Source organism: Tamandua tetradactyla, chromosome 10 (assembly GCF_023851605.1).
Source record: "Tamandua tetradactyla isolate mTamTet1 chromosome 10, mTamTet1.pri, whole genome shotgun sequence".
In the NCBI taxonomy this organism is placed as follows: domain Eukaryota; kingdom Metazoa; phylum Chordata; class Mammalia; order Pilosa; family Myrmecophagidae; genus Tamandua; species Tamandua tetradactyla.
In genome coordinates, this window is record NC_135336.1 from 18,323,237 (window position 1) to 18,347,671 (window position 24,435).

Below are 24,435 nucleotides of genomic sequence, written 5' to 3' on the forward strand. Positions count from 1 at the left end.
TTAATTAGTTTATTCTGGAGATTACTTTACTTATCTTACCTAGGGTTTTCTTACTAGATGAATTTGTTGTCTATCTGTTCTTTGACCTTCAGTTCAGCTTTTTCTGGGCCTCTAGCTTAAGTTTTGTTTAACAGAGGGTAAGTTTTCAGTTCTTGTTTTCTTGTTTCTTGTCCTGCTTGTAAGGTGCCTTTTCCCTCCTCACCCTTAGGAGGGTCTACATAGGTATTACAGACTCCAGATGGGTTTTCCCAGACTAAACTGGCCTCCTATCAGGGGGAAGGAGACACCTGCATCAGTTTTCCCTGAGGGTGAGACCCAGCAGGTTGAAAGACTTTCCTGTGAAGTCTCTGGGCTCTGTTTTTCTTATCCTGCCTAGTATGTGGCACTTGTCTGTCTGCGGGTCCCACCAGCAAAAGATGTTATGGCTCCTTTAACTTTGGCAAACTCTCCCTGCTGGGGGCGTGATGGAGACAGAAGAGAGGTTGTACGCTGGTTTTAATGGCTTCAAATTGCCAAGCCGTGGGGTTTGAATTCCTTGAGAGAGGGATTCCACCCCTCCCCTGGGGAAGGCACACGTGGGAGATATCCCTGAAAACAGTCTGTTTCTACCTATTCCTGGGGCAGTTGCAGTCTGAGTAGTCCCACCACTGAATCCAGAGGCAGCCAAGCCTCTGTAGAAACAGCCACAAAAACCTGTTTCCTCCCCTTTCCTCTTTTTCAGTTAGCCCAATAGGTGACCTCCGCCTTGACCGGTTTCGCCTGTGCTGGGGGCCTATTTTTAGTAGTCAGAATTTGTTTATTAGTGCCACAATTGGTGTTTGGTTGGACTCAGTTCCCGCTACTGTTAAAGTCTCTTTCCTTTCCCTCCGGGAAGTCACCTATGGGGGAGGGGTGACAGGTGCTGGCCGCCGCAGCTTGGGGAACTCACGGTTCCAGAGACTTGCAGCCAGTCCAGCTGGTCCAGACTGGCGTACGCTGTGTGTCCCGTCCCTCTCATGGCTCCGGGAGCTGTTCTGTACCGTTTCTGGTTATTTAGTAGTTGTTCTGGAGGACGAACTAAAACGCGCACATTGCTAAGCCGCCATCTTGTCCCCTCCCTCTCTGTTGGTTTTCTTTAGAAGCCCTTTTTTACTATTTGACTTTTTAATGTGAATTTATCTATTACATTGAAATTTTTAATAAAGAAAGTGTCCAGTCCCTATACCCAAGATTCCAATTCAGTATATCATGATTGAATCCAAATATGTGTATTTCTTGAACGCTAATAAAAAGTTAACAGCTACATTTAAAATTTATGTTTTTATGAAGAACACTTTTGAGAATTTATAAACTTCCTTCATAATGAAATTTGGTTTTTTTTGTATTTTGAAATTAGATGGCGGACTTCTACAACTAATGGAGGAATTTTAACTGTCTCCATTGACAATCCTGGAGCAGTGCAGTGCCCAGTGTAAGTCTTTTTGTTTTTTTAGATATTGAACCCCTTAATATATAAGACAGGAGAAGAGTATTGGGCTACTGCTCAGAGTTTGATATCCAAGTTAGGATAAACTGAGATGTAAGAATAAAAGTAAGACTCATGGTTCAAAATGGAAATACTTTAGAATAGTATAAAGTTAAATTAAAAATTCTCTTCATTTCTGGTTTTATCAGTCCCATAATAACTACTTTTTTTAACTATAACTACTTTTAACAGTTTCTTTTATGGTTTTATTTTTAAAGCTGTCTACGTGTATAAGAATATGTTCATATATATTTTCTGTTTATATAACAAAAAATTAGGTAATATTGTACATTTTCCCCTCTGACCCAGTATATTTTGGATTTTACGTTTCACAACGTAGAGATCTACATGCCTTTTAAGAGTTTCATTGTTATCTAGAGGACCCTAATTTAATTAAACATTTCAATCATTATAGTAGAAGTATATTTTTCATTACAGTAGAAGTAAAGTAGCCCTGAAATATTCAAGCATTATATAAGTCAAGATATCTGAAAGACCAAATGATTTTTTTTCCTTTGATTGTTAAAACTGGTCTGATTTCATTTTAATTTTTTCCTAATAGAACTCAGAAACCACGATTAAGTCGTACTGCTGTACCCTCATTCTTGGCAAAGCGGGAACAATCTGATATAAAGAAGGTTCCTAAAGGTGTACCCCTACAATTTGACATAAATAGTGTTGGAAAACAGGTAAATTTATTTCTTTTTCTTTATTTGGGCCATTTACTGAGGCTATTTTAATTAATAAAACAATTATTGTCTAATGAAATAGATGTCCTAAGCAACATGACTGATGTATATTGACTAAAATTTTGTTTTAATATTTAATTTTCTAGCATTTACAGAACTATAATATCTGTATTATTTCCAGATCCTTTTTTCTTTCTTTTCTCTGATGTTCCTTAATAGGTACATTAATACTCAAATTTTTAAACAATTTTTTAAATTTTGAAATATGACGTATATACAAAACAATAAATTTCAAAGTACATTGTAACAAGTAGTTATAGAACAGATTTCAAAGTTTCATATGTGTTAACAGTTGCACGATTTTACGTTTTTTCCTTCTAGCTACTCCAAGCCACTGGGATACTAAAAGAAATATCAATATAATAATTTAGTAGTCATACTCTTATGTTAAATCCTGTCTGCTTCTCTTATTAATCCTCCTCCTCCTTTGATCTTTTTCTCAATCTTTAGAGGTTTTTGGGCTATGCCCATTCTAACTTTTTCATATTGGTAAGGGCTGTAGATAATTTGGGATGGGGGATGGAACTAGTTAATGTTTTGTAGAGGCTGGCTCCTTTGGGTTTCAAGACTTGCTTGGCTTAGGAACCCATCTGGAGGTTATAGGTTTCTGGAAAGTAATCTTAGTATGTGAAACTTTTATAGAATCTCAGATAGATTTTAGGTATTCTTTAGGGTTAACAGGAATGATTTTGGTTAGGATTTGGTAAATAGCAGTATCTAGCTAAAGCTTGCATAAGAGTAGCCTCCTGAGAGTGTCACACTGTATGTGAACTCTCTCAGCCACTGATACTTTATTTTGTTACAATTCTTTTCCCCTTTTGGTCAAGAAGGCATTGTCCATCCCATGGTGCCGGGGCCAGGCTCATCCTTGGGAGTCAGATCCCATATTGCCAGTGAAACTTTCACCCCGGGATGTCCTGTCCCATGTAGTGGGGAGGGTAATAATTTTACTTGCTGAGTTGGGCTTAGAGAGGAGAGGCAACATCTGAGCAACAAAAATGATCCTTTGGAAGTAACTCTTAGACATAACTACGTAGGCTTAGCTTCTCTGCTATATAAATGAGCTTCATAAGAGCAAGCCCCAATGAAGTACCTGAAACTGTTGAGCTGTGTTCCAGTAGCTTTGATTTTTGAGGACGATTGTATAATGATAGAGCTTTTACAGTGTGACTATATGATTGTGAAAACTTGTATCTGATGCTCCTTTTATCCAGAATATGGACAGATGAGAAAAAATAAATAATAAGAGTGATAAAGGATAAAATAAATTGGGTAGATTGAAATACTAGTGGTAAATGAGAGGGAGGGGTAAGGGGTATGGAATGTATGAGTTTTTTCTTTTTATTTCTTTTTCTGAAGTGATGTAAATGTTCTATAAATTATTGTGGTGATAAGTAAAGCCATTGATTGTACACCATGTGTGGACTGTATGTCTGAAAAAGCAAGCCTCAAGATCAAGGGCTTACCCTGTTGACTTGGGAGTCCCTATTGCTTGGGACATTATCAGCAGTTTCTCTGGTAGTAAAGTTCAATAGTTGCGTATTTTTTCTCCCATCCCTCATGGGGCATCACCAGTACTTTTATTTATTTATTTATTTATTTGCATGGGCAGGTGCTGGGAATCAAACGTGGGTCTTTGGCATGGCAGGCGAGAACTCTGCAGCTGAGCTGCCATTGTCCGCCCTCGCCAGTACTTTTTAATTATCTACTTAACATACTCTGTAATGTATCAGGTCATTACATTAAGCTATACAGAATTATAAGCCCTCATTCCCATTCTGGGATCCTTGTGTTTGAGTTGTTTTAAATGATCTGTCCAGACAGGTTGAGTTAGATTGTGCTACAGCATATTTAGATTTTGCACAAAATAAACCATTCTTCCTTTGGTCTCATAGAGTAGGTGAAGTTCTAAAATGTAGGCAGTGTCCTCCTTACCCCTGCATTCTGATTTAGCTTAGTCGTGACCTGATCTGCTTTGTTCTTTTCTCTAATAGAAGCCTGATTTCTTTTTCACTTCAACAGTCATTGTTAAATTTCACTTTAACAGTTGTTGGCAATGCTGACTTTCAGACCTGCAGAACTCCTACTCTGCGTCCTAAGTGCCACACAGGTACTCAAGGCTCCAGGGAAACACCAGGTTATACATATATAACACAACCTCTCAAAATCTAGAAATAACAGTTACAGCTCTGGACTAAATGTGACTGCTGTAAGGGCTTACAATCTAGGTCCTAATTTTCTTATAATTATTTTCTAAAAGAGACTATACGGTATTTCCTTTTTTTTATCTGGCTTATTTTGCATCACATAATGTCCCACAGATTCATTCACCTCATTGTATGTCTCACAATTTCATTCCTTTTTGTAGCTGCACAATATTCCATCATGTGTACACCGCAGTTCACCATTCTCCTTTTCAGTCAGTGTATTTTTCAGCCACATCTGTACATTAGGCATCATGTATAATGTCCAAAGTCAATAATCCTTTACTCACATTACCTTCACTCAGTTGTATAGTCATCAGCACTCTCAATTTTAGACAATTTTCATTGCTTCCAAGAGAAAGATAACCGATAAACACACCCTTATTAAATAGAAAATCCAAACCTCCCCTTAACTTTTGTACTTCCTCCCAATTATTTACCCCTGGTATTGCTGTGGTACTGTTGATGTCTTCCTGTTAAGCATAGACCATAGCATGCGATAGTAGTTTTTCCTCATACCCTGATGTTATTTATGCTTTATACAAGATTCATACCTTTGAAGTACTTCACGTAAGAACTTATTTATATTTTTGGTGTTAATAAATGGGTGTTCTAGTTTGAAAGCTGCTGGAATGCAATATACCAGAAACAGAATGGCTTTTAAAAAAGGGAATTTATTAAGTTGCAAGTTTGCAATTCTAAGGCCATGAAAATGTCCAAATTAAACAAGGCTGTAAAAGTGCCTGATCTAAGGCATCCAGGGAAAGATACTTGGTTTAGGAAAGTTGATGACATTCAGGGTTTTTCTCTTAGCTAGGAAGGCAAATAGCCGTCTAGCTTTCTCTTCATTGACTTCCCCAGGGCTCTGTCTGTCCCTTTGACTCTGTCGGTTCTGGTGGCTCTGGTTGCTCTAAAGTTTTTTCCAAAGTGGTTCCCTCTTAAAGGGTTTCAGTAAGCAGCTCCACCAGGAATGGGTGGAGATGCATCTCCATGGAAACCATCTAATCAAAACTTAGCATCCACAGTTGGATGGGCTACATTTCCATAGAAACAACCAAAAAGCTCCCACCCAACAATATTGAATGAGGATTAAAGCACATGGCTTTTCTGGGGTACACAACAGATTCAAACTGGCACATTTTACCCTTTGGAGCCCCAAAGGACATGTTCTTTCCAAATGCAAAATACATTCATTCCATCACAGTATCACAAAGTCTTAAACCATTTCAGTAACAGTGCAGATTCAGTACAAAGTCAGAAACAGTACCAAATCTTTCAAACTCAGCTACAGGCATGGTCTGTCCTAAGGCAAAATGCTCCTCTGGCTCTGGACCTGTAAAACTCAGAACAAGTTATCTGCTGTCAATATACAAAGGAGTAGCAGCCATAGGATATGTACTCCCATTTCCATAGAGAGGAATTGGAAGGAACATAGTGGTCACTGGACCCAAGCAGTTTTAAAAACCTGCAGGGCAAACTCCATTTGATTTCAGAGTCTGAGACTCATTTATCTTTGGAGTTTTAGAAAGTGCATTCCCACCCTTTCCAAGGGCTTGCACAGTGGCCCTCTCCAAATTCAACCTTGGGGGATGTTGGGGAGATCACCTTTTTCTTAGCTCCACCCTCTCCATGCATTGGGGCCGCACTCAGGCTCTCTGCCATCTCTGGGCCACATGCTCAACCCTTACAGAAAAATGGGTTGGCAGCCAGGCTTTCCCCAATCTCCAAGGATATGTGTTCCATGCTCTCCAAGGCTTGGAGCAGCATAACTCTTCCACTGCCATGAGGTTGAAGGCCCACTCTTTGCCTTGGGGGCAAACTCACCCTCTCCAAGTACTCGGGTGAGTCTGCTCTCTTGGCCCATGATTTCTTGACTTTAGAATTTAGCTTCCATAGTTCTTCCTCTGAAGTTATTTTTTCCTTCAGCATGTCCCTTTTCTGCTTCTCTTTGTCCAGACTGGCAGTGGTTCAGTTTATACAGATCCCACAACCCCCTTGTTGGCTTTCTATGTAGTAGGCAATGATCATGCCTATAAGATAAAAAGAGTTTCCCCATATCTTTCCTGGATAACTCCATTTCCAATCCTTGCTTTTTCTAAAATGGCTGACTGTTTCCATGTTTGGTTAAATCCTCATGTGGGGCACTGTTCTCTGGGGTCTCCCTTTTTGGAAGCCCAGAATTTTCCAGACCATAAAGTTTTGGTTTCTTTATACCCAAGGGTTCAGTTCTCAGCTTCTCTCTTTCCTGTTTCATTTCACTATAAGCTGCAAGGAGGAACCAGGCTGCATTTTCCACATTTAATTTGGAAACCTCTGCTACTAAATATCCCAGTTCATGACTTTTAAAATCTGCCAAAAGCACTTGTCAGTTTTGCCAGATTATCTGCCATTTTAAAACAAGGATCGACTTCCTTCCAGTTTGTAATAATACACAACTCATTTCTGTCTAGAGCCTTGTCATAGGTATCTTTAGAGTCCACATTTCTACCAAAGCATACTAGGCTATCTCTATCAAGCTCCTCACAACTTTGCCAGAATCTTTCCCCTTATTCATTTAAAAAGCCATTCATTCCAACATGTTTGGTATTTACAAACTCCTGAGCACCCCACTTCCCTGGTACTAAATCTGTTCTAGTTCGAAAGCTGCTGGAATGTGATATACCAAAAACAGAACGGCTTTTGAAAAGGAGAATTTTATTAAGTTTTAAGTTTAAAGTTCTAAGTCCATGAAAATGTCCAGATTAAAGCATGGCTATAAAAATATCCAAGATAAGGCACCCAGGAAAAAGATACCTTGGTTCAAGAAGGCTGATGACGTTCAGAGTTTCTCTTGCAGCTAGGAAGGTACATGACAAGATCTAGCTTTCTCTTCAACAGCTTCCCTGGGGCTCTGTCCATTCTGTTGAGTCTTTGAATTCTGGTGGCTCTGGTTGCTCTAAAGCTTTTTCCAAAATGGTTCCCTCTTAAAGGGCTCCAGTAAACAACCCTACCTTGAATGGGTGGAGACACATCTCAGTGAAAACGATTTAATCAGAAATTACCACCCACAGTTGGGTGAATCACATCTCCATGGAAACAATCAAAAAGCTCCCACCCAGCAATATTGAATGAGGATTAAAGGACATGGCTTTTCTTGGATACACAACAGATTCAAACTGGTATCATGGGATACATGGATCTATATATCCGCTTTCAATCATATTCCCCTTTAATATGGCAATATTGCTTGTAGACCCATTAATGAATGCCTTCACTTCTATCCAATCCCTTAGGTTTAGAGCATTCCTTTTTTTTTTCTTCAAAGGCATGGAAAGATTTATTGCAAGAAGAGGGAGTAAGACAGGGGAAAGAGGGTAAGGGAATGCTTTCTTGAGGGAGGGGAAAGAGAAAAAGGGAGGGAGGTGGAAGAGGGTGAAGGAACACTTTCTTTAAGAGCCTGAAGAAAATGTCCCAGGTTTAGAGCATTTCTTATGGAGCAGTTCTCTTGTTAACAAACTTTCTCAACATCTGTTTATCTGTGACTATTTTAAACTCTCCCTCATTTTTGAAGGGAAGCTTTGCTGTGATAACAATTCTTTCCTTTTTTTTAAAAAATGTTTTTTAAATACAAGAAAACACCAAACAAATGTAAACATTTGTAACTTGTGATCATTCCGTTCCATATATATAGTCAGTAATTCACAATATCATCACATAGTTGCATGTTCATCATCATGATCATTTCTTGGAACATTTGCATCTATTCAGAAAAAGAAATAAAACGAAAACAGAAAAAAATTCATGCACACCATACCCCCCATCTCTCCCCCTCACCTATCACCAGCATTTCACTGTAAATTTATTGTAATATTTGTTCCCCCATTATTCATCTTTATTCCATATGTTTTACTCGTCTGTTGATAAGGTAGATAAAAGGAGCATCAGACACAGGGGTTTCACAGTCACACAGTCACATTGTGAAAGCTCTATCATTATACAGTCATCTTCAAGAAACATGGCTATTGGAACACAGCTCTACATTTTCAGGCAGTTCCCTCCAGCCTCTTCATTACATCTTGACTAACATGGTGAATTCTATTTAATGCTTAAGAATAACCTCCAGGATAACCTCTCAACTCTGTTTGGAATCTCTCAGCCATTGACACTTTATTTTGTCTAATTTCACTCTTCCCCCTTTTGGTCAAGAAGGTTTTCTCAATCCCCTGATGCTGAGTCTCAGCTCATTCCAGGATTTCTGTCCCACATTGCCAGGAAGTCCACACCCCTGGGAGTCATGTCCCACATAGACAGGGGGAGGGTGGTGAGTTTGCTTGTTGTGTTGGCTGGAGAGAAAGGCCATTTCTGAGCAACAAAAGAGGTTCTCTTGGGTGTGACTGTGAGGCCTAATTTTAAGTAGGCTTGACCTATCCTTTATGGGGTTAAGTTTCATATGAACAAACCCCAAGATTGGGGGCTCAGCCTATAGCTTTAATTGTCCGCACTGCTTGTGAGAATATCAAGAATTCAACTTGGGGAAGTTGAGTTTTCCCGTTTTCTCATCATTCCCCAAACGGGACTTTGCAAATACTCTTTTATTGTGATAACAATTCTTGTCTGGCAGTTTTTTTCTTCAGCATCTTAACTATATGATACCACTGACTTCTCACTTCCATGCTTTCTGATGAGAATTCAGCACTTAGTCTAATTTGTCTTCTCTTGTATATGTTATATTGCTACTCTCTTGCTGCTTTTAGAAATCTCTCTTTATCTTTGGCACTTGACAATCTGAGTATCTTTCTTGGAGTGGGACTCTTTGAATTTATTCTCTTTGGAGTGCATTGTGCTTCTTTGGTGTGTGCTTCTCTCTTCCAAAAAGGTTGGGAATTTTTCAGTCATTTTAAAAAATATATTCTTTCTGGCCCTTTCCCTTCTATCCCTTTCTGGGACACCCATGATGAGTATTTTTGTGTACTTCTTTTTGTCAGTAATTTCCCTGAGACACTGATCACTTTTTCCATTCTTTTCTTCACCTCTTCTTTTGTCTGTTTGAATTCAGATGCTCTTTTTTCTAGCTTGCTGGTTCTTTCTTCTGCGTCTTCAGATCTGCTGTTGTGTGCCTCTATTATATATCTATTTTTAAATATTTTTCATTATGAAATATGTATATATATAAAACAGTAAATTTCAAAGTACATTGTAACAAGTAGTTATAGAATAGATTCGAAAGGTTCATGTGGGTTACTGTGCCACAATTTTAAGTTTTACCTTCTAGCTGCTCCAAGGCACTGGAGACAAAAATAAATATCAGTATAATGATTCAGCAGTCATACTCATTTCTTAAATCCTATCTATATCTGTTATAACTCCTCCTCCTCTTTTTTTAAACTTTTTTTATTGTATAATATATATACAAAGCAAAGAAAGAAGAAAGCAATAGTTTTCAAAGCACTCTTCAGCAGGTAGTTACAAGACAGACCCTAGAGTTTGTCATGGGCTACCATATACCATCATCTCATATTTTTCCTTCAAGCTTCTCCAAAACGCTGGAGGCTAGAAGGAATATGTATATATATATATTTTTATCATCGCTTTCTTTTCTTATTTGTGAGAAATAACATATACCAAAAAAGCAATAAATTTCAAAGCACAATACAACAATTGTAGAACAGATTTCAAGAGTTTGATATGGGTTCCAATTGCACAATTTTAGGCTTTGACTTTTAGCTGCTCTAAGATATTGGAGACCAAAAGAAATATCAATATAATGATTCAGCAGTCATATTCGTTTGTTAAATTCTACCTTCTCTATAACTCCACCATCACCTTTGACTTTTCTCCCATTCTTTAGGGGTATTTGGGTTATGTGCATTCTAACTTTTTCATGTTTGAAGGGCTGTCAATAAAAAGTTGTAGGGAGATGGAATTAGCTGATGTTCTGAAAAGGCTGGCCCCTTTAGGTTTCAGGAGTTATCTGGTCCAGGGACCCATGTGGAAGTTGTAGATTTCTGGAAAGTTACCTTAGTGCATGGGAACCTTTCTAGAATCTTATATATTGCCCTTTAGAATTGGCTGGAATGGCTTTGGTTAGGGTTTGGCAAGTCATGATAGGTAGCAATGTCTAACTGAAGTTTGCATAAGAGCAACCTCCAGAGTTGCCTCTTGACTCTATTTGAACTCTCTCATCCACTGATACCTTATTTATTACCCTTCTTTTCACCCTTTTGGACAGGATGGTATTGTTGATCTCACGTGCCAGGGCCAGACCCATCCCTGGGAGTCATCTACCATTCCGCCAGGGAGACTTTCACCCCTAGATGTCATGTCCCACATAGTGGGGAGGGCAATGATTTCACTTGCAGAGTTGGGTTAGAGTGAGACTATATCTGAGCAACAAAGAGGTCATCCAGAAATAACTTTTAGGCACACCTATAGGTAGGCTAAGTTTTTCTGCTACATGCATAAGGTTCACAAGAGCAAGCCACCAAATGAAGGGCTTGGCCTATTGATTTGGGTGTCCCTAATGTTTGACCCAGTATCAAGGGATTCCCTGATGGTTAAGTTTAATAGTTCCATATTTTTTCTGCCATCCCTCAAGGAACTTTGCCAGTACTTTTTGATGATCTGCTGAATATATTCTGGGATACATCAAGGTATTACATTTAGATACACAGGATTAAAGGCCCTCATTTTTATTCTGGGCTTCCTGTATTTCAGTTGTTCAAATGTGTTATCCAGATAGGTTGAGTTAGATTATGTGCTACAGAAAATTTAAGTTTTGGACAAAATAAAACTTTCTTCCTTTGGTCTCAAAGAGTAGGTCTGTTTCTAAAATTTAGACATAGTCTTTCTTACCCCTGTGTTCTGAATTACCTTACTCCTGACCTGATAAGCTTTGTTCTTAAAATACCAGGTTATACATATATAATACAACCTCTCAAAATCCAGAAATAATAATTACCATTCCAGACTAAATATCTCTGCTATAAGAACTTACAATCTAGGTCCCTGTTTTCTTATAAGCATTTTCTAAAGGAAACCATACAATAATTTTTCTTTTGTTTCTGGCTTATTTTGCCTCACTACATGTCCCACAGGTTCCTTTGAAATATTGCATGCCTCACAACATCATGTCTTTTTGTAGCAGCACAATATTCGATCATGTGTATACACCATCAGTTGCCCATCTATTTCTCAGTCAGTGCCTACTTCAGCTACCTGCATTCTTTAGGCATCATATATAGTGCCCAAAGTCCACAGTCTGTCAACACTCTCAATTTTAGATAAATTTATTGTTACTGCTAATAAACATACCCTCACCAAATAGAAAATCTAAACCTCCCTGTGTTAGTTAGATTCAGTTGTCAACTTGGCCAGGTGAGCATACCTAGTTTTGTTGCTGTGGACTTAAGCCAATGGTATGTGAACTTCATCTGTTGTAAATTACATCTGCAGTCAGCTAGGAGGCGTGTCTGCTGCAATGAGTGACTTTTGACTTAATTGGCTGGTGCTTAAATGAGAGAACGCAATGTAGCACAGCCTAAGCAGCTTGGCATTCCTCATCTCAGCACTTGCAGCTTAGCCTGGGCCTTTGGAGATGCAGAAAGAAGTTACCCGGGGGAAAGTTGTTGGAACCCAGGGGCCTGGAGAAAAGACCAGCAGAAACCATCCTGTGCCTTCCACATAAGAAAGAGCCTCAGTGGAAAGTTAGCTGCCTTTCCTCTGAAGAACTAACAAAATAAATCCCCTTTTATTAAAAGCCGTTCCGTCTCTGGTGTGTTGCATTCCGGCAGCTAGCAAACTAGAACACTCCCCTTAACTCTTGTCCCTCACTCCGTTATTTACCCCTGCTGTTACTGTATACTGCTGATGTTTTCTTGGTAAACATAGTCCATACTATGCAGTAGCAGTTTTCTGCCTGTACCCTGGACTTAAACACTCTTTGTACACAAATCATACCTTTGAAGTAATTCTTGCAGAACTTATTTATAATTCTAGTGTTAATCGGTGGGACACATAGGCCTGTACAACCCATTTCAATCTTGTTCCCCTTCAATATGATAATACTACTTATATACCCACAAGAGAACCACCTTCACTTCTATCTATTCCCTTAAATTTGAGTTCAACTTCATTAGCTAACCATTCCCCCATCTCTAGCTTCTATGTATCTCTTAAGTCCCCGATATTCTGTATTACAAGCCTCTGATTTTACCTTTACCATGATCATGAAAGTGGAATCAAACAGTATCCTTTTGTGTCTGGCTTATTTCACTCAGGTTTATGTCCTCAAGGCTCATCTATCTTGTCATGTGCTTCAGGACATCATTGCGTCTTACTGCTGCATAATATTCTTTTGTTTGTGTATACCACATTTTATTAATCCACTCATCTGTTGATGGGCATTTGGATTGTTTCCATCTTTTGTTAATTGTGAATAATGCTGCTGTGAACATCAGTGTGCAAAGGTCTGTTTCTGTCACTGCTTTCAGTTTTTCTTGGTATATACCAAGTACTGCTATTGTTGAGTCATAGGGCAACTCAGTATTGAGTTTCCTAAGGAACCATCTAAGTGTCTTCTATAGTAGCTGTACCATTATACATTTCCACCAGCAGTGCTTAAGTGTCCCAGTATCTCCACATCCTCTCCAGCATTTATAGTTCCTGTTTGCTTACCAGCCATTTTTATAGCTGTGTGGTGATATCTCATTATACACTTGTTCTGCATTTCCTTTATACCAATGAAAATGAGTATCTCTTCGTGTACTTTTGAGCCATCTGTATTTGCTCTTCAGAAAAATGCCTATTCATATCTTTCGCCCATTTTATAATTGCATTGTTTGCTTTTTTTTTTTTTTAATTTTTATTGATACAATGTACTGGCACATACATTCTTAACATACAAACATTCCATGCATGGTATACAATCAATGGCTTACAATATCATCACATAGTTGTATATTCAACACCATGATCATTTTTTTGTTAATAAAACAAATCAACATACAATATGAACATTTTTTATCACATAATGTATATTTATCATCATGATTTCTTAGAACATTTGCATCAATTCAGAAAAAGAAATAAAAAGAAAACAAAAAAATTCATACATACCATACCCCTTACCCCTTCCTTTCATTGATCTAGCATTTCAATCTACTAAATTTATTTTAACGTTTGTTCCCTCTATTATTTATTTATTTATAATCCATATGTTTTACTCTCTGTCCATAAGGTAGATAAAAGAAGCATCAGACACAAGGTTTTCACAATCATACAGTGACATTGTGAAAGCTATGTCATTATACAATCATCTTCAAGAAGCATGGTTACTGGAACACAGCTCTACAGTTCCCTCCAGCCTCTCCATTACATTTTTACTAACAAGGTGAATTCTATTTAATGCATAAGAATAACTTCCAGGATAGCCTCTCGAATCTGTTTGGAATCTCTCAGCCATTGATGCTTTATTTTGTCTCATTTCTTTCTTCCCCCTTTTGGTTGAGAAGGTTTTCTCAATCCTTGTTGCTGAGCCCGAGCTTATTGTAGGATTTCTGTTGCATGTTGCCAGGAAGGTCCACACCCTGGGAGCCATGTCCCACATAGAGACGGAGAGGGCAGTGAATTTGTTTGTCGTGTTGGCTGAGAGAGAGAGGCCACATAGCAGAGACATCTTAAAAGACATCATGCACTCAGACTAGAGATTACCAGGTTTAGGCTTCTCCACGTATATACCACAGGTTATTTACCCACTTGTATGTTGATGGACATTTTGGCTGTTTCCATCTCTTGGTAATTGTAAATAATGCTGCTATAAACATTGGTGTGCAAGTGTCTGTTTCTGTCCTAGCCCTCATGTCCTATGAATAGATACCTAGCAATGGTATTCTGGGTCATTTGGCAGTTCGATACTTAGCTTCCTGAGGAACCATCAAACTGCCTTCCACAGCGGTTGTACCATTTGACATTCCGACCAACAGTGGACAAGTGTGCCTCTTTCTCCACATCCTTTCCAGCACTTGCTGTTTTCTGTTTTACTGATAATGGCCATTCTGGTGGGTGTGAGATGATAACACATTGTGGTTTTGATTTCATTTCCCTAATAGCCAGTGAAGTTGAGCATCTTTTCATGTGCCCTTTGGCCATTTGTATTTTCTCTTTTGAGAAGTGTCCAAGTCTTTTGCCCATTTTGTAATTGGGTTGTCTGTCTTTTTGTTGTTGAATTGAACAACTAGTCCTTTATCTGATATATTGTTTCCAAATATTATCTCCCATTGTGTAGGCTGTCTTTTTACTTTCTTGCTGAAGTTCTTTGATGCATAAAAGTGTTTAATTTTGAGGAGTTCCCATTTATTTATTTCTTCAGTGCTCGTGCTTTGGGTATAAGGTCTAGAGAACCACCTCCTAGTATAAGATTTATAAGACATCTCCCTGCATTTTCTTCTAACAGATTTATGGTCTTAGATCTAATGTTTAGGTCTTTGATCCATTTTGAGTTAATTTTTGTATAGGGTGTGAGATATGGATCCTCTTTCATTCTTCTGCATGTGGATATCCAGTTCTCTAGTCACCATTTATTGAAAGACCATTCTGTCCCAGGTGAGTTGGCTTGACTGCGTAATCAAAGAACAATTGTCCATAGATGAGAGGGTCTATATCTGAACAGTCTATTCTATTCCCTTGGTCAGTATAGCTATCTTTATGCCAGTACCATGCTGCTTTGACCACTGTAGCTTTGTAATATGCCTTAAAGTCAGGTAGTGTGAGACCTCTGGCTTCATTTTTATTTGTCAGGATACTTTTAGCTATTCAGGGCACCCTGCTATTCCAGATAAATTTGGTTATTGGTTTTTCTTTTTCTAAAAAGTAAATTTTTAGGATTTTAATTGGTATTGCATTGAATCTGTAAATGAATTTAGGTAGAATTGACATCTGAACTATATTTAATCTTTCAGTCCATGAACACGGTATGCTCTTCCATTTATTTAGATATTCTGTGATTTCTTTTAACGATTCTTAGAGTTTTCTCTGTATAGGTCTTTTGTCCCTTTAGTTAAATTTATTCCTAAATAGTTTATTCTTTTGGTTGCGATTGTAAATGGAATTTTTTTATTGATTTCCCCCTCAGATTGTTCATTACTAGTGGATAGAACACTGCATATTTTTGAGTGTTGATCTTGTAACCTGCCACTTTGCTGTACTTATTTATTAGCTGTAGTAGTTTTGCTGTGGAGTTTTTGGGGTTTTCGACATATAGTATCACATCATCTGCAAACAGTGAGAGTTTTTACTTCTTCCTTTCCAATTTTGATGCCTTGTATTTCTTTTTCTTGTCTAATTGCTCTGGCTCGAACTTCCAACACAATGTTGAATAACAGTGGTGATAGTGGACATCCTTGTCTTGTTCTTGATCTTAGGGGGAATGTTTTCAGTTTTTCCCCATTGATAGTGATGTCAGCTGTGGGGTTTTCACATATTTCCTTTATCATGTTGAGGAAGTTCCCTTCTATTCCTATCCTTTGAAGGGTTTTCAACAGGAAAGGATGTTGAATTTTGTCAAATGCCTTTTCTGCATCAGTCGAAATGACGTGGTTTTTCTGCTTTGATTTGTTGATGTGGTGTATTACATTAATTGATTTTCTTATGTTGAACCATGCTTGCATCCCTGGAATGAATCCTACTTGGTCATGGTGTATAATTCTTTTAATATGCTGCTAGATTCGATTTCCTAGAATTTTGTTGAGGATTTTTGCATCTATATTCATTAGAGAGATTGGTCTGTAGTTTTTCTTTCTTTGTAGTATCTTTTGTCTCGCTTTATTATGAGGGTGATGTTGGCTTTGTAGAATGAGTCAGGTGGCTTTCCCTCCTCTTCAATTTTTTTGAAGATTTTGAGCAGAATTGGTACTAATTCTTTCTGCAGTGTTTGGTAGAATTCACGTGTGAAGCCATTTGGTCCTGGACTTTTCTTTTTGGGGAGATTCTTAATGACTGATTCATTTTCTTTACTTGTGATTGGTTTGTTGAGGTCATCTATTTCTTTTCGAGTCAATGTTGGTTGTTCATGCCTTTCTAGGAAGTTGTCCATTTCATATACATTGTTGAGTTTATTAACATAAAGTTGTTCATAATATCCTTTCATTACTTCCTTTATTTCTGCAGGGTCATTGGTTAAATCTCCTCTTCCATTTCTGATTTTATTTATTTTCATGCTCTCTCTCTTCTTCTTTTTGTGAACCTTGCTATGGTTCCATCAATCTTACTGATTTTCGCATAGAACCAACTTCTGGTTTTGTTGATTTTCTGGAATGTTTTCCAGTCCTCAATTTCATTTATTTCTGCTTTAATCTTCATTATTTCTTTGCTTTTGCTTGCTTTGGGGTTAGTTTGCTGTTCTTTCTCTAGTTCTTCCAAGTGGGCAGTTAATTCCTCAATTTTTGCTCTTCTTTTTTGATATAGGCATTTAGGGCAATAAATTTACCTCTTTGCATGCCTTTGCTGTGTCTCATAAATTTTGATATGTCATGTTTTCATTATCCTTTGCCTTGATATATTTACGGATTTTTCTTGTAATTTCTTCCTTGACATACTGTTTGTTTAAGTGTGTTGTCGAGCCTCCACTCATTTGTGGAATTTGTGGCACTCTGCCTATTATTGATTTCCAAGTTCATTCCTTTATGATCTGTTGCTGGTTTGAAAGGATGTATGTACCCTTGAAAAGCCATGTTTTAATCAAAATCCCATTTTGTAAAGGAAGAATAGCCTCTGTTTAGTACTGTGTGTAATTAGATCATCTCCCTGGAGATGTAACCCAGTCAAGAGTGGTTGTTAAACTGGATTAGGGGAGATATGTCTCCACCCATCTGGGTGTGCCTTGGTTGGTTTACTGGAGTCCAATAAAAGAAGAAACATTTTGGAGAATGAGAGATTCAGAGAGAGCAGAGAAGAACGACATAGCCACAAGAAGCAGAAAGCCCACAAGCCAGAGACCTTTGGAGCAAAATGGGAAAATGCCCCCCAGGGAGCTTCATGAAACAGGAAGCAGGAGAGAAAGTTAGCAGATGACAGCTTGCTCACCATGTGCCCTTCCAGCTGAGAGAGAAACCGTGACTGTGTTCTCCTTGTGCCTTCTCACTTGAGAGAGAAACCCTGAACTTCATGAGTCTTCTTGAACCAATGTATCTTTCCCTGTATACCTTTGATTGGACATGTCTATAGACTTGTGATTGGGACTTTTTCTCGATCTTAGAACTGTAAACTAGCAACTTGTTAAATTCTTCTTTTTAAAAGCCATTCCATTTCTGGTATATTGTATTCTTGGAGCTGGCAAACTAGAACAATCTGAGAAAGTGTTTTGTATGATCTCAATGTTTTTAAATTTATAGAGACTTTCTTTGTTACCCAGCATGTGGTCTGTCCTTGAGAATGATCCATGAGTGCTTGAGAAAAAGGTGTATCCTGCTATTGTGGGGGTGTAATGTTCTATAAATGTCTGTTAAGTCTAACTTGTTTATTGTATTATTCAGATTCTCTGTTTCTTTTTTTTTTAAATTTTTTATTAATTAAAAAAAAATTACAAGAAACAAACATTCCCAACACATACACTCAGCAATTCACAATATCATCACATAGTTGCATATTCATCATCATGATCATTTCCCAGAACATTAGCATCAATTCAGAAAAAGAAATAAAAAGACAACAGAAAAATATAACAAACAGAAAAAAAAAATTTTACAGGCCATACCCCTTACTGATCCCTTTAATTGATCACTAGCATTTCAAACTAAATCTGTTTTAACATTTGCTCCCCCTATTATTTATTTTTATTCCATATGTTCCTCTCATCTGTTGACAAGGTAAATAAAATGAGCATCAGACACAAGGTTTTCACAATCATACAGTCACATTGTGAAAACTATATCATTATACAATCATCTTCAAGAAACATGGCTACTGGAATACAGCTCTACATTTTCAGGCAGTTCCCTCCAGCCTTTCCATTACATCTTGGATAACAAGGTGATATCTACTTAATGCATAAGAATAACCTCCAGGATAACCTCTTGACTCTGTTTGGAGTCTCGCAGCCATTGACATTTTGTCTCATTTCACTCTTCCACCCTTTTGGTCGAGAAAGTTTTCTCAGTCCCTTGATGCTGGGTCTCAGCTCATTCCAGAGTTTTTCTCAATCCCTTGATGCTGAATCTCAGCTTATTTTTGAGTTTTTCTCAATCCCTTGATGCTGAATCTCAGCTCATTCTGGGGTTTCTGTCCCACACTGCCAGGAAGAGCCACACCCCTGGGAGTCATGTACCATGTAGACAGGGGGAGGGTGGTGAGTCTGCTTGCTGTGTTGGCTGGAGAGAGATGCCACATCTGAGCAACAAAAGAGGTTCTCTTGGGGGTGACTCTTAGGCTTAATTTTAAGTAGGCTTGACCTCCCCAAGTTTCATATGAACAAACCCCGAGACTGGGGGCTCAGCCTATAGCTTTGGTTGTCCACACTGGTTGTGAGGATATCAAGAATTCAACTTGGGGAAGTTGAGTTTTACCCTGTTCTCACCACTCCCCAAAGGGGACTTTGCAAATAATTTTCCACTCACTGATCAAATCACTCTGGGATTCATCAGGGCATCACCTGGACAAACCAACAAAATCTCATGTCCTATACAAAGTTCCATGTACTTAAGGTGTTCAATCAACTATCTGCATAAGTTATATTAGGAAATGCAAAATATGAATTTTGTACCAAATAAACATTTTTTGCTTTAGTCTCACACATAAGTTGAAATTTTAAAATATTAATTACCATCTGTTTTCAGCACCCTGCAGTAATTGCATTCCTTTGTTCTTCCTCATGCAAAAACATTTTTAAATTTGTACATTTAGTCACTATCATTAAACACTCTAGGCATCCCTAGATTATACCATCTCAGTGCTAATCGTCTAACTTTCTTTCTGATTTCATTTATGCCCCCAGCCCTCCTCCCTCTGTCATTCTCACATTCAGCTTCATTCACTGTTTTAACATAATTGTATTACAGTTCGGTAGTGTTGTACTGTCCATTTCTGAGTTTTTATATTCAGTCCTGTTGCACAATCTGCATCCCTTCAGCTCCAATTACCCACATATCTTACCCTATTTCTATGACCTGATGATCTCTGTTACCAAGGACATATTCCAAGTTTATTCACTAATGTCAGTTCATATCAGTGAGACCATACAGTATTTGTCCTTTCGTTTCTGGCTAATCACACTCAGCATAATGTCCTTAAGGTCCATTCATGTTGTTACATACTTCACAACTTGATTCTGTCATACAGCTGCAGAATATTGCATCGTATGTATATCCCACAGTTTGTTTAGCCACTCGTACATTGATGGACATTTTGGCTGTTTCCATATCTTGGTAATTGTAAATAATGCTGCTATAAACCTTGATGTGCAAATGTCCAATTGTGTCCTTGCTCTCATATCCTTTGAGTAGAGACAGCATATAGATGGGTTTTGTTTTTAATCCATTCTGCCAGTCTATGTCTTTTGATTGGGGAGTTTAATCCATTAACATTTAGTGTTATTAGTGCATGGGTAGTACTTTATTTTACTATTTTGCCTTCTGGATTTTATATGTCACATCTAATTTTCCTTCTTTTTACCTTTATTCCTAGTCTTCCTTTCTGCACTCTTCTCCACTCCTCTCTCTTCTGTCTTTTCCTATCTATCTCTGGGGCTCCCTTTAGTATTTCTTGCAGAGCTGATCTCTTGGTCACAAATTCTCTCAGTGATTTTTTGCTTGAAAATGTTTTAATTTCTCCCTCATTTTTGAAGGATAATTTTGCTGGATATAGAATTCTTGGTTGACAGTTTTTCTCTTTTAATAATTTAAGTATATCATCGCACTGTCTTCTCGCCTTCGTGGTTTCTGCTGAGGGATCTACGCATAGTTTTATTGGGCTTCCCTTGTATGTGATGGTTTGCTTTTCTCTTGCTGCTTTCAAGATTCTCTCTTTCTCTTTGACCTCTGACATTCTGATTAGTAAGTGTCTTGGAGTACATCTATTTGGATCTGTTCTCCTTGGTTTACTCTGTACTTCTTGGATCTGTAATGTTAAGTCTTTCATAAGAGTTGGGAAATTTTGAGTGATAATATCCTCAATTAGTTTTTCTCCTCCTGTTCCCTTCTCTTCTCCTTCTGGGACACCCACAACACATATATTCATGCACTTTATACTGTCTTTCAATTCCCTGAGTCCCTGCTTATATTTTCCTTATATTTTCTTTTGCTTTTCCGAACAGATGTCCCATCCTCCAGTTCACTAATCCTATCTTCTCCCTCTTGAAATCTGACATTATAGTTTTCCATTGTTTTTTTTCATCTCTTCTACTGTACAGACCTTTCATCCTCATAAGTTCTGTGATTTGTTTTTTCAGACTTTGGATTTCTTCTTTTTGTTCATTCCTTGCCATCTCTTTATCCTCCCTCAATTCACTGATTTGATTTTTGAAGAGGTTTTCCATGTCTGTTCAGACCGTCTGGATTAATTGTTTGAACTCCTGTATCTCATTTGAATTGCTGATTTGTTCCTTTGACTGGACCTTATTGTCACTTTTCCTAGTACAATTTGTTATTTTTTTCCTTGCATCTAGGCATTTAATTACCTTAATTAGTTTAGTCTGGAGGTTCAGTTTTTTTACCTAAGATTTTCTTGCTGGATGACTTTGTTGTCTATCTGTTCTTTGACATTCCGTTCAGCTTATTCTGGACCTCTAGCTTAGGTTTTGTTTAACAGTGCAGATTTTTTCAGTTCTTGTTTTTTTGTTTCTTGCCGTGACTGTATGGTGCCTTTTTTCCCCCCTTAAAAGGGTCTACTTAGGTATTATAGACCCCACCCAGGGTTTCCCAGACCAAACTGGGCTCCTGTCAGGAGGAATGAGTCACCTGTATCAGTTTTTCCTGAGGGTAAGACACAGCAGATTGAAAGGCTTTCCTATGAAGCCTCTGGGCTCCCTGTTTTTACTATCCTGCCCAGTATGTGGTGCTTGTCTGCCTGCACGTCCCACCAGCATAAGGTGATGCAGTACTTTTAACTTCAGCAGACTCTTCCTGCTGGGGCCATGGTGGAGATAGAGGAGCGGCTGTAGTCTGGTTTTAATTGGTTCACTGTTGAGACCCTGAGGTCTGAATTCCTTAGGGAGGGATTTTACCTGAGCTGGCCTCTCACCCCCACCCCTCTCCTGGGGAAGGCATAGGCTCCAAACACTCAAATAAGCTTGATTTGCTTATGCCTGGGGCAGTGGAGCCTGAGAAGCCTTGCAGTTGTATCCAAAGAGCAGTCAAGCTATAGAGATACAGCCAGCAAAATGAAAAGAGAAAAATCCTCTCTGAGAGGACCCATGTTCCTCGGGTTTGCCAATGAAGAGCTGAAGTTGTTACTTTGCTTTGTGTATCTCCAGTCCCTTGTGCCCCCTCCTTTCCTTCAGGGCCCAGATCTTTTCAAATCAAAAGAACCTCTATTTTTTTTTTTTTTCTTTTTCCATAAGCCCTGCCCTCTGTGCCAGGGCAAAAACCAGTGACCTCCACTTTTACTCAAGGTTCAGCTGGGCTGGGGTCCTATTTTTAATAGTCAGAATTTGTTAATTAATTCCACAGTTGGAGTTTGGTTGCGCTAAGGGCCTGCTGCTGGCAAACTCTCTTTCCTTTCCCCTCTGTGAAGCAGCCTGTGGGGGAGGGGTGCTGGCCGCCATTGCTTAAGAGACTCACGGTACTGGGTAGGCTTGCAGCCGGTCCAGCTGGTCCAGACTGGGGTACTCTGTGTGTCCGGTCACTGACGTGGCCCCAGCAGTTGTTCTGTACTGGTCCTGGCTATTTACTGTCTGCTCCGGAGGACAAACTAAATCCCACACCTCACTGCCATCTTGACCCCTTGTTCCCCTGTTCTTCTGTTTTTGAGTTGTATGATTTGTCTACGTATATAGAATATCAAATCTTTGTCCATTGTGTGATTTCCAAAGATTTTCTCCCATTGAGTTAGCTGCATTTTCACCTTTTTGAGAAACTCTTTTGAGGTGCAAAAGCATTTGATTTTGAGGAGTTCCCATTTGTCTATTTTTTTCTTTTGTTGCTTGTGGTTTGGGTGTAATGTTTAAGAAGATACCTCCTATTACTAGGTCTTGAAGATATTTTTCTGCATTTTCTTCTGGAAACTTTGCGGTACTAGTTTTTATATTTAGGTGTCTGATCCACTTTGAGTTAAATTTTTTAAAAACTTTTTTTGTTGTATAATACAACATATATATAAAGGAAAGAAAGAAAACTGCAGTAGTTTTCACAGCACTCTTCAACAAGTTGTTATAGGACAAATCGACTTCTTTTGTGAAATATTACATATGTACAAAAAATCAATAAATTTTAAAGTACAGCACAACAGTTAGTTGTAGACCGTATTTCAGAGTTTGGTATGAGTTACAGTTCTACAATTTTAGGTTTTTACTTCTCTCTGCTCTAAGATACTGGATTCTAAAAGAAATGTCAGTTTAATGATTCAGCTATCATATTTCTAGATCTTGAAGCTGTTTCCTTACATTTCCTTCTAGAAAGCTTTATGGTGCTAGTTCTTATATTTAGGTGTTTGATCCACTGTGAGTTAAGTTTTGTATAGAGTGTAAGGTAAGGGTCCTCTTTCATTCTCTGGCTACTGATAGCCAGTTCTCCCATGCCCATTTATTGAAAAGACTATTTTGTCCCAGTTCAGTGGATTTGGGGGCCTTGTCAAAAATCAGTTAATGGTAGATTTGGTGGTTTATTTCTCGACTCGCAATTAAATTCTATTGGTCAGTACTTCTGCTTTATGCCAGAACCATGATATTTTGACCATTGTGGCTTTATAATAATTTTTAAAATGAAGAAGTATTAATCCTCCCACTTCATTCTTCTTTTTCAGGATGCATTTTAATTAACCTTCCTATCCATGAGCAGAGAATGTCTTTGATCTCCTTTGATTTCTTTTAGCAATGTTACGTAGTTTTCTCTGTATAAGTCCTTTATATCCTTAGTTAAGGTCATTCCTAGGTTCTTGATTCTTTTAGTGTTTTTTTTTTTTGGCATGGGCAGACTCCGGGTCTTTTCTTTCAGGGTTGTTTTTTTGTTTTGTTTTGTTTTTTGCTACTTGATTCTTTTAATTGCTGTTTTGAATGGAATTTTATCCTTAACTGACTCCTCAGTTAGGTCATTGCCTATGTATAGAAACATTTCTGATTTTGCACATTAATTTTATATCTAGCCACCTTGCTGAATATGTTTATTAGCTCAGGTTACTTTGTTGTAGCCTTCTCAGGATTTTCCAAGTATGGTATCATGTGGTTTGCAAATAATGAAAGTTTTACTTCTTCCTTTCCAATTTGGGTGCCTTTAATTTCTTTTTCCTGCATGATTGCCCTAGCTAGAACTTCCAGTACAATGCTGAATAATAGTGGTGACAGAGGGCATCCTTGTTTCATTCCTGATCTCAGGGGCAAAGCTTTCAGTCTCTCTCCATTGATATAATGCTGACTATCATTTTTTCATATATGCCCTTTATCAAATTGAGGAAGTTACCTTTGATTCCTATGCTTTGAAGTGTTTTTTTTTTATCACTGAAGTGTTGAATTTTGTCGAATGCTTTTTCAGTATCAGTTGAGATGATCATGTGATTTTTCCCTTTTGATTTGTTAATATACTGTGTTACATTAATTGATTTTCTTGTGTTGAAACATCCTTGCATTCTTGCTGTGAACCCCACTTGGTTGTGGACTATAATTCTTTCAATGTGTTATTGGATTTGATTTGCTAGTATTTTGTTGAGAATTTTGACATCTATGTTAATTAGGGAGATTGGTCTGTAGGTTTCCTTTCTTGTCGCATCTTTACCTGGTTTTGGAATTAAAGTGATGTTAGCTTCATAAAATAAGTTTGGTAGTGTTCTTTTTTCCTCAATTTTTTTGAAAAGTTTGAGCAGG

General features: G+C 38.1%; 1 protein-coding gene across 5 annotated transcripts in view; it reads left to right on the top strand.

Annotated features, from left to right (window-relative positions):
• FYTTD1 (forty-two-three domain containing 1) overlaps positions 1-24,435 on the top strand; it is an 88,198-nt gene that overhangs the window by 50,909 nt on the left and 12,854 nt on the right. For all 5 annotated transcript variants that reach the window (XM_077118042.1, XM_077118044.1, XM_077118047.1 and 2 more), the window contains 2 exons: positions 1,376-1,450; positions 2,067-2,193. In XM_077118042.1, the coding sequence (XP_076974157.1) occupies positions 1,376-1,450; positions 2,067-2,193 (202 nt within the window). The remainder of the gene's footprint in view (positions 1-1,375; positions 1,451-2,066; positions 2,194-24,435) is intronic.